Below are 10,923 nucleotides of genomic sequence, written 5' to 3' on the forward strand. Positions count from 1 at the left end.
CTTAAAATTACACGATTTAATTAAAATCTGATAACGTTAATTATTAAAATTATTATTATTATTATTTAATTTGTTTTTATTTTTTTTAATTACTCTTCATTATTTTAACTTCGACAATAATATGCATCTTGTAGGATTATTCCTAATATTTCTTATACTTCATAAAAGTTCCTAATCGCTCCACTTAACATTTCATTAATTAAAACCTCATATTTGTATGCAATCCAAAATATATATATATATATATATATATATAATAATAACTTTTATAATGTGTAAAACATAAATCACTTTTTTACATAACAGATATTCGTAAATATTTTCTAACATTTTGATCATCTGTGATAGCATAGTCTCCAATTTTACTTAAATCTAATTGTTTTTTAAGTGCTTTTATTGTTATTCTCCTGTATGAATCATGTCATGTACTCATACAATTTTTTTAACCTGAGTACAGCTTTAATTAAATTTTCCATTAATTTAAATTTAACACTTTAAAAACTTCAATTATAAAAATAAATAAATAATATTTTGACCTGAATATAATTAAAAAATTTAATACTTAAAACAGCACGATTAATGATACAAAAATTATACAAATAACAAATTAAGCTAATATTATAATTTAAATACCATGTACACCAAATTTTAAATAAATGGGATATAATCCAACCATTAATGTTTCGCGCATGGGAAATTTTAGCAAAAAATGGACACAAATTTCTATGTTTGTTGGTAAAAAAAATATATGTTTAACAAAAAATTATTTTATCATTTTAATATTTTCACTGTAATAAAATTTTTAAAATATTACACAGATACAATTTATTTTAAAAAAACTATATAATATTATTAATATATATATATATATATATGTGTGTGCAATTTTAAAAATAGTAAATGTGTGAAGTATTATAATATTATAAAAATATCATAATGATGATAAATTTGATAAAAATATATTTAAGAATTTTTTTATTATTTAAAATTTAAGAGGAGAAAATAATATTAATCAAGATCGTAACAATCCTAGAGGATGAACAGTAACTAAATAATAGATATTTATAATATATCACGTATTAGTGGATGAACACCACTAAAATCAGTTATGACAATTCATCTTATAGCTCGACAGTAATTACCACATTACTCAGTGTTCGACCTTAACTACCAAGTAACTGCCAGACACCTTAATGATAGGACATATGTAAGAAAAAACGAGGCCTAAATGGTTACTACAAAGTAGCCACTTTATTTGAGTTTGTATTTAAGTCCATGAGTCTATAAATACCTCAATTTTCTCACGAAGTAGATCTATCATATTATTCATTGACATATACACAAAAAATCATTTGTATTCTTATTGACTTGAGCGTTGAAGAATCTTCTGCATGTGCACCACCACTCATTGGAGCAACTCGGATATTCTTGCCATACCCACATACACCTCAGAAGAAGGACAACTCATCATCTGTAATAGCATTTGGCGTCCACCGTGGGGTCTAGAAATTTTTTTTTCCATGACCATGTTGTCATATGGTTCTTACAAGAAACCAAACAACAACTTCAACATCACAAGCAAACATGAATCCATCATATATTTTGGATGCACTCAAGGCCCATATCGATTCACATGTGCTTGATATTCAAAATTAGTTGGGTAAAGATATGGAGCTGATGCGAATTCAACATCGTGGTGAAATCCAATCTCTTCAATCATGATTAATTTAAACAACTCGCACGCATTTTGTGGATCTCTTCGAGAATATTATTTTAGATGGTATTGAACCCCATGATATGGAGTTATCAATTGGGGTTTGAGCATAAAACCTGCGTCTCCAAGGTAGTATTTGCCTAGGATCATCCCTTAACACTTATTACTTATAAGTAATGTGATCAAATCAATATTTATTGCACTAAAAAACACACTCAACTAACCTTCCAGAATGACCAATTAATCGTCTTGTACAAAAGCATTCTTCAATATCTTGGAATCAGAAGTTGTTCTTTCCCACCCGACAAGAACATATATGAATTTCATGTCAAAACCACAAGCAACAAATACGTTTTGAGTTGCTCAGTCTTTTCATCCATGAAAACTAGGAGCATCAACTCATGGGACTTTCACACGGACATAAGTTCCGTCTGACACTTAAACAATCCTAATACGCAACAAAATCACATTTATAAATAACTTTCATTGCATACAACATCAATTAAATATCTAAGTACATTTTCTCATATTCATACCTTAAAGTATGGAAAAAATCGACTGTTGTTTAAGATATGAGGTTTAACCTCAGTCCTAGATGGTTGAATTAAAAACTCTCCTTCCAGCATCAATATTGCATTCAAAACATTATGAATTTGGCGAGACGTTGTTTCTCTAAACCAATGAAAGAATATCAAACTACTTCAATTCTTAATGTTATGACCAATGATGCGTAAACATCTAGCCACTTGTTCTTCAATTGTAGATCCAAATGCATCTTTAACCTTATCCGTTCCTCTTATTCTTTGACATAAATTAATAAATGCTTTTGGACCCATGCAAATAATGTCACGACATCATTCAGTATGGACCAAGTACGACATCAATGCTTGTTAACGACACTCTTTTTGTGGAACCAACTTCAATATAACATTATTTGTCTCTGTTAACACACAACATATTCAATCCATATACAATCATGCAAAGGATTGTCATTATTGCTACTTGCGTTTGCAAATTGATTTTCTTTTGTATTTGTGAAATTAGTGTGAAATTCACACCAACAATATCGAAATTCATGTCATTCGTGTTAGACATCTTGACATTGTCAAAATACATAAGCCAATGATTATCATTATCCATGGTCACAAATCCTTTAACACAAACAGTCTTATAAATTTAACTATTAGATCTAAAGAACCACGTTTAAAAAACATAACTTTTTAAACAAAAAAATTTAATTATTATTTTATAAAAAAATTATTTATAAGTCCAAAATTTCTTTTAGACCCTGTTATAAACTTCTGAGACATATTTCAAAAAATCTTCATTTCTCTAAAATAAATTAATGAGACATATTTTATAAAATTATTTTGTTGCATCAAACCCAAATTTTATAATTTCTATACTTTGCATAAAAAATTGCATATTTTGTTGCACCCAAATTAATAATTTCATTTTCGGTTCCAAATTATACTTAACAATTTAGTTTTGTTCTAAAACTATAACTAGAATTCAAAATAATATTTATAAATTTTTTTCAATCATATCCTTATTTATATTATATATAAGTTTTACAATTATCTGGGACAATATAAATAAATTTTAATTTCCTAATTAAATCTACTTAATATTATTGTTTAAAAAATATTTATATTCTTAAACTTAATTACCATTATGAATATTTTTAAGAAATACGTCTTATTCAACAAACCACCTAGTTACCATTATATATTTTATATACATACATCAGATAAAAATCAAAAGAAAAAATTATTCTAAACCAAAACAAACTCAGCATATATACATAAATTAAACTACAAATAAATAAAATACAAAAGAAACATTGATTATGGTTGGCAAAAATCGATTATAACAAAAAAAATTTGGAATAATCGATTTTGTAGGGAGATAATTGATTATACATATAAATTAATTTAAAAAATTGATTATGCTTCTTGCTTGAACATCGATTTTTCAATAAAAATAGTTTGAGAATCAATTATCCCTCATCAAAATCGATTGTCCACCATTTATTGTTTTTAGCTGAAACGAGGATGAAGAAGAAATCATCGACGACCACACAAACCACCACCAAGCACTGAGCACTACACACAAAACACCATTGCACACCACGCCGAGTCACACCAAAGCACCACTTTAACATTCTCATTTTACCACCAAACTCACACCATTCACACCCAACATCACACTCATCTATATGAACAATGTTAAGTATTTATGGGTGTAATAAACCTCAACCACACTACCAGTCTAAAAGGTTTTAGATGCTCAAGAATATATTTTTGCATGCATGTTGCGACTGTGCATGGTTGTCAAAGAAATCTCACGACTCTTTCATAAGAGTAAGAATGTCGTATAACTCTTGCTCCATGTGGATTTCTTCTACAATCGCGACACTGCATTGAGGAAGTTCTTCTCATATTTTGTTGCAAAAATCCACACTCTCAACTCCTTTCCAATCACCTTATACAAACAACCTATTTTCCTATATTTCATCCACGTAACACAATGTTCATCCAAATGTAAACACTAAGACATAAAATAAAATATGTGTATTTCATAAAACATTTCATTTTTTGTTGTATTACAAGACTAGCAAAATTTTACAATTTTTTTTATCAATTTTAACAAATAATAGATAACATTTAGTGTATAATGTCAAGTAATTTATCGTCATAATTTTTCTAAAATACATTTAAAAGTATAATTTACTGGTAAAACTTGTTAAATAAGGAATGCTTTGATAATGTTAATATATTATTACACTTAATAATCCAACTATATTTATAGTTAAAATAATGTTCTTAACATTTTCCAAATAATAATAATAAATAGTATTTTGTGGGAGGGAGAGGAAGAGAAGACACTATATAATAGAATCGCTCACAAACTTTGAATATTGGGAAACAGAAAACCGAAGAAGGGTGAGTGAAGACCTTTCTTCTCCATACTCTCTCTTCTTGCTTCCAACCTTCACTGTAAGATCCTTCTTTTCTTAATCTCACTCCATTTTTCAGCTCTCTCTCTTTCTCTAACTCTCTTTCACTTCTTTTTATCTTCTTCCACATTTCTTCCTATTGCCGATTCGGTTATGGCGGGAATTCACGTTTTTTCGCCGTTTTCCTCCATTCTTGCCGTTTCCTTTTCCCATTAAGGTTCATTTCACGCCGTCACTTCCTCTAATATTCCTTTCTTTTTTTTTTCTCGACACTCCCATAGTTGCATCGTTTGCGTGTTTCGTTACCCAAACTTCATTTGTTCCGAAATCGCCGAAAATGCCACATTCTAGGGTTTCCCTTAATCCACCCCCAACCCAATACCCCATTCGGACCCTGCAATGCTGGCCGTTTCGATTTTCTATGTATCGCCATTTAATTGAATTAGATATTAAATTAAGAGTAAAAAGATTATTATTTTTATTGTTGTTATTCTATCTTTTTATTTTAACGAAGAAAAGATTAAAAGTCGAAACTTTTGCATGCATTGTTTCAAGTGGTTTCTGTGTTGCGGTTTCTTATATGGCTGAAAGAGTTATGTTGTTGTGTTGAATTCTCGATGCAGGGTTTCTCTGATTGAGAGGGACTGAGGCTTTATATCCCAATGCCGCTTTTGAGGAGAAAGCCTTTTGCCCTGGCTGAGCCACCTAATGATTGGGAGCCATGCGAGAGTCTTTTTCAAATTAGATTTACTAAAGAAATATTTCGAGATTATAAGTATCTTTTGTCGTTCATTTATTTCTATAAAGTTTTACCTGTCTCACTTAATTACTTGGAATAAACCAAAAGAAGAGCGTGATTTTGAGTTGAAGAGGTTGAGTAGTGAAATAATGAATTGTTGTACTTTTTTGCATTTTGACTTTTTGTTTAATGGTTGGTTCCTTGACACGAACAAGTGATTATTTGAACCGTTTAAATCAATACCGCCAGAGGGTTTGGACGTGCAAAGTAACTGGTAAAACTGGCTTGACTTATGAAGAGGCTCTGGTGTCAGAGATGCATGCCACTGAGAAAGTTCAACAGATTCCGGAAGAATTAAAGGCACCTGCACTTAGGATTATTCAGTACAGTAAGTTCTATTTTGGTCCAAAATGAAAAAAAAGGTTTATGTTGATGGAAAATGAACTGTCTGTTTCTTTTTTCTTTGTGGCTTGTTATTGGTTATGCCTTCTGCATGGGTGATTTGAAATTTTCACTGTTTTCTGCATTTGTTGAAATTAAAATATAAGGTTTAGAAAGCCGTTTGTTAATTTGCTTTCTTTATAAGGGTGTGTTATGCTTAAAAACTTATAATATACACTTTTAGACGCCTGTGGAACAAAGTAAGATGCTTGTGCAGAAGCCCAAGTGATGGGATGTGCATATTGAATCCTGCAGTAGGGGCAGTGACTTTAAGCTGGACGTTGCTTAATTGAATGATTGAACAAAAAGTATATCATGCTACCATCCACAATGTTATTTGAAAATGAATGTTTCCTTTGTGGTTTGGGAGTGGTTTTTAAGGGTCTACAAAATGGTTTTAAAATAATTGTTCCGTTTTTCATTACAGGAAGTAGTCTACCAAGTTACAACCTAGCAGTTCAATGCAAGTATTGCTTTTTACTGTTTATTCCATAAATTATCCTAAGCCTCATGTCTATCTCCTATGTTGGTCTAGTTGAAGATGAGTAAGCTTTGGCTAATTAGCTGGTATAATAGATTAAATTATTGTGGCTAAAACAAGCCGTGCCAAATATGGTTTTAGGTTGCTTGTATATATCTAGTGGATTCCTCTTCAGTTTGTTTTGGTTGACAGAAGTTTATGGGAGGAGAGCTTGCCTTATTCCAAGGTCTGAAATCAAGACTCAGGGAGTTCTGGAAATTGTAGCTAAGAGTTATAGATGATCCACTAATGTAGGATTAGCTAAGTAATATATGTCTGCATCCTAATATCTTGTGACTTTGAGGCAACTAAGAACTGTGGTTTTCATGACTTTTCCATTCAGATTGCTTTAATTGTGAACCATCAATTTGTGCGTGGCTCTGACTTTTGATCAAACAATGCTATACATAAAATGAAGGAGTTTGCTAAATTCATGTTATGTATTATTATGATTGATTATGACAATTTTTCTTAGAAAAATTCCTAGAATTTTGAAACTTTAAAAGTTATGATTGTTTAAGAATTGCTATGAATATAAGGTGTTGTTTCAAATTGGACTAAGTTTTTACTCTTTTCCTGATATAAATGCTTGCACTATTTTTCATTGTGTACTTTTAAGTGGTCTTTTATTATTGCAGGCATGCTCCCATTGAAGGATCTTGTTGATTCTATTGCTGAAAAGTTGAAGGAGCAGTTGTTTGTGGGCTCTCAATTGTATGGAAAGAAAAATGACAGGGTGTGTCCTTGCAAAATATTGAAAGTGATGCAGGAAGATGCTGAAAATATCAGCTATGTGGTGGCTTGGCTTGATGAGAGCAATAATGTTATTGAAAGAGCAGAAGTCAGTTCTCAAGATTTGGTGCAGAAGAAACGACCTTTTAGTATAAATATTTTGAAGTCTTTTGTCCGTGGATGTACATATCGAAATGCTCCTTGGGTTTTACACGATAAACTTGCAAAAAAACATGGTATCTCAACTGACATTCCAGAGGAGTTAAGAGGAAAGGTTTCCTTTAACAATGGACTTGTGGTCTTCACCAAAACAAGAAAGAATGAGGTAGGTAGACACAGGGATGTGGTAGTTTCAGCTTCTATTTTGTTTCCTGCCAAAGTAAAAAAGGAAGAAGAGAGTACAAGAACACCCAAATGTCAAAATTTATAGATTTATAGCTTACAGACTTCTGATTGGTTTGTTAAATAAATTTATGATTTGTTGTTTCAAATCTATCATGTTCAGGAAGAGTCAATCCAATATCCAATTGATGATCTATTAGTGAAGCCTAGTCCAGATGATCCTGTTTTCAGTAGTCGTCCTTCTCCATCAAGAGACTTTAATGTTCCTATTTATTGTGTAGGGGATCTCTTAATGGTTTGGGATTTTTTTATGTCGTTTGGTAAACTGTTACGATTGTCTCCTTACTCTCTCAAAGATTTTGAAAAAGCAATCAGTCACAAGGATAGCAATGTAGCTCTCCTGGTGGAATCTCATGCAGTACTCTTTCGAGTGCTCATCAAAGGTGATGATGAATACTATGCAGCTGTTCAAGACAAATTACCGAAGAAGGTTGGTGCCTCTCAAGTATATTCTTTTTGTTAGTGTTGTGATGGATAAAGATTGGTCTCGATTATGTTTTATTTTTATTATTCATGTATCATCCTTGACTCATCCCTTATCCCTCACTGTTTTTCATATGTAAATGTCTCATGCAATTTTTTTTTTCAGATTACAATGATTAGTTGGAAAGAGTATTTATGTGAGTTTTTAGAAATGATCAAAATTCCCAAGCTGCGGCAGTATGAAGCAACAATTAAACGGGGACATTATGGTTATGTTGATGTCAATGCTAAATTAGAAATCTTTAGCGAATTAGTCAATCGAGCCCTTGGTACTGCTATTGTCAGGGAAAAATTGGATGAGTATATTATACAAAGGCGGGTACTGGGGGCTGCTAAAAGGGAAGAAGCTATTGAAGCTTCTGCGAAGAGAAGAAAAGTAAAGGAGCAGTTGAAAGCTGATTCTGGAAGCAACTGTGGTGAGAATTGGCGTCATCTTGATCAGGATACAACTGTGTCAACAGATAATAATAATAACAGTAACAGAATACAGAATGGTAGTATTGGAAAGAATAGAAACAAAGAGATAGAATCATCTTGGCAAAAAGATGCATGGGATAGGTTGGACTTGTGCGCTGTATCTTCATGTCTTTATGAAAATCTACGAAACACATTTTTCTCTATTTCTTGGTTATTCTGGTACTTAACTTTTTTTATAAATATATCAACAGTGGTATCAAGCATTCAAATCTTGCTTCAAAAATGTCAGCTGAAGAGCTGAATCAATCTGCAGAATTCAGAAAAGTATACAGAAAGGAATCACTGAAACAACCAAAGGGTGATAAGGATCAATCAGAGAAAAACTACGAACAAAGGGTGAAAATTGTTTCCCTTATTCAACTGTTCTATGTTACATGTTGAAGTTTATATTTTAATGAAGTTATTTACTACAGAGAGAATATTTTGATCGGGAGATAGAGAAATGGTGTATTCGTACAAGTTTCCTAGGTATGGACAGATATTATAATAGGTATTGGTGGTTTTACCGTGATGGAAGGATATTTGTTGAAAGTCCTGAATCCAAGGAGTGGGGATACTACAGTAGCAAGGGAGAGGTACTTGATACATATGCTATATATGCATTTTTTTACAAATAAATCTTTTCTAATTTTCAGTTGGCATGCTTGAATTTGAATAGCTTGATGGATTGACGACTTCACTGAATTGCAAAGGTGAGAGGGAAAGGGCACTGCTAAAACAACTGAACAAATATTATAGTAGAATATGGTGAGTTAGATTTGCTTCAGTTGATTTCATTGAAATGAACATTTGGCTTTTCCCCCTCCTTGATTTCGTTTCGCACAATGCTTAAGCTATTTCATGACTATTCTTCAGTAAAAGCCTTTAATTATGGATTTTGTGATCCTTGCCCAATATTAACATTTGCTCAATAGATGTTGCTTGCCAGTAAAAGAAACAGAAGGAATAACTCAGAAAATTACTATTGTGTGTACTGTTAAATGCAAGTTTCTTAAAGTTCTATTATATAAAAAGATCTTCAAGTTGTGCTAATATAATGGAGTTATTGGCTGACTGTAGCAGATTTTAACATGAATACAGCTAAATTAATTATGGTAAAACAAATAATATAATTGCTGTCTTGTCGAACTTATAATCTTTCTTTGAACATGTAACATAAAGTGAACCAGAGATAGATATACTTGATTTGAAAACTGAGAAATGGGGATTATTTAAAATAATTCTTTAACAAATAATTTTTTTTTATTTCGACAAAATTTTGAAATAATTAAGAATATTTTAAAAAATTTAGAAGAGAATGAAGACTAAGGTAATTTCTATGTTCACTCTTCTAATAATGAAGGATTTGTATTTTATCAACATTTCTCCCTTGACTTGTGAGGTTCTTTCCTTTTTTGTTGTATGTTTACAGCTCAGAATTGCAGAAAAATTCAAAGGATTTGTTGCATAATATTGCCCTGGATGATTCTGTGGTGAGAAGGTCTACTCGTGTTCGCGCACCACCTAGGAAGAATCCTGCCAAAGCTTTCCTTAGATATGTAAACAAGTGGAAAGAAGAGTAAGCGAATGAAGGTGATCTGACATTTGTCTAGCTCTTCAATCTTATGAAGTTTGAAACTTTTGAGGGACTTAGGTTTTTTATACATTAGGTGGATAAGTTTTTCGGGGAGGGTCAGTCAATCCCTACTTCATAGGTATTAGGTTCCTGGTCTTTGAGGGAATAGGGATTGTTTTTCAATCCAGTTTTGGAAGATGGGCAAGTATTCATTGATGCTCGTTTTTGAAATTTTGCACATAATGTTGCATGATTGTAGAATCTACTATAAAAATGACGTTTTACTTTAGGTTTTTTCTTGTTGCCTGATTTGGCCATTTTGGTTCTTGAATCGCTTATATCTTAATCTTAGAGTGAACATAGAGATAACTTAATCTTAGGTACCATTTTGTGTGAGTTCTGTCATTTGTTTGTTGAGTTGGAGATTAATTTGAGTTATTATTAAAATGTAAATAAGGAAGTGTAATCTCTTAAGTTCCGTTTAGTAAGTTGAGGGTTGATGTTACATGAGGGAAGTAAAAAGAGTTTATCAGAAGAAACGTGTGGACCTGCACTTCTTCCATGTTTGAGATCATGAAATGTTTATTAAAGGTGTAACTCAAAATACCTTCAATAAATTATTTTTCTCAATCCAATTATTGTTTCATTGAAGATACTGTCTTGAATTCCCTCCCCATCACCAATCCATCTATTATTGGAACATCTGGTCTCACCCAATCACATCATTGCAACCTACATTTGCTCAAATAAACAATTTCAAGATAATTTACTTTTTTTTTAATATTGTTGCAATAAGAGAATTCCTTTTCAGTTTTCAAATGTTTATTCGATGAAATATACTATTTCAATATTTGCTAGTAAAACAAGATGATATTGTTGGAAAGCATGAACAAAGAGGAAG

The 10,923-nt window shown here is 31.5% G+C and overlaps 1 protein-coding gene across 5 annotated transcripts; it reads left to right on the plus strand.

Moving 5' to 3' along the window:
- Positions 1-4,594: 4,594 nt before the first annotated feature.
- Positions 4,595-10,311, plus strand: LOC137821971 (uncharacterized). 5 transcript variants are annotated; one of them, XM_068626797.1, is made up of 10 exons: positions 4,595-4,659; positions 5,297-5,448; positions 5,628-5,800; positions 7,012-7,430; positions 7,611-7,937; positions 8,097-8,548; positions 8,659-8,803; positions 8,881-9,042; positions 9,126-9,214; positions 9,879-10,311. In XM_068626797.1, the coding sequence occupies exons 2-10, from the start codon at positions 5,336-5,338 to the stop codon at positions 10,027-10,029; spliced, it is 2,031 nt and encodes a 676-aa protein (XP_068482898.1). In that variant the 5' UTR covers positions 4,595-4,659; positions 5,297-5,335; the 3' UTR covers positions 10,030-10,311. The 5 variants fall into 5 exon arrangements, with proteins under 5 accessions (XP_068482898.1, XP_068482897.1, XP_090151951.1 ...); XM_068626796.2 differs by having other exon boundaries at positions 4,632-4,713; XM_090295825.1 differs by having other exon boundaries at positions 4,632-4,713; positions 7,729-7,937.
- The last annotated feature ends 612 nt before the right edge of the window (positions 10,312-10,923 follow it).

This window comes from Phaseolus vulgaris, chromosome 9 (assembly GCF_051622355.1).
Source record: "Phaseolus vulgaris cultivar YP4 chromosome 9, ASM5162235v1, whole genome shotgun sequence".
Lineage (NCBI taxonomy): Eukaryota > Viridiplantae > Streptophyta > Magnoliopsida > Fabales > Fabaceae > Phaseolus > Phaseolus vulgaris.

What these genes read in the sequence shown, in the direction of transcription:
- LOC137821971 (XM_068626797.1), top strand. Translation starts at nt 5,336, where the DNA reads ATGCCGCTTTTGAGGAGAAAGCCTTTTGCCCTGGCTGAGCCACCTAAT. An exon ending in ACTACAGTAGCAAGGGAGAG is followed by an intron (nt 9,043 to 9,125) that starts GTACTTGATACA and finishes GAATTTGAATAG; the next exon opens with CTTGATGGATTGACGACTTC. An exon ending in AAATATTATAGTAGAATATG is followed by an intron (nt 9,215 to 9,878) that starts GTGAGTTAGATT and finishes GTATGTTTACAG; the next exon opens with CTCAGAATTGCAGAAAAATT.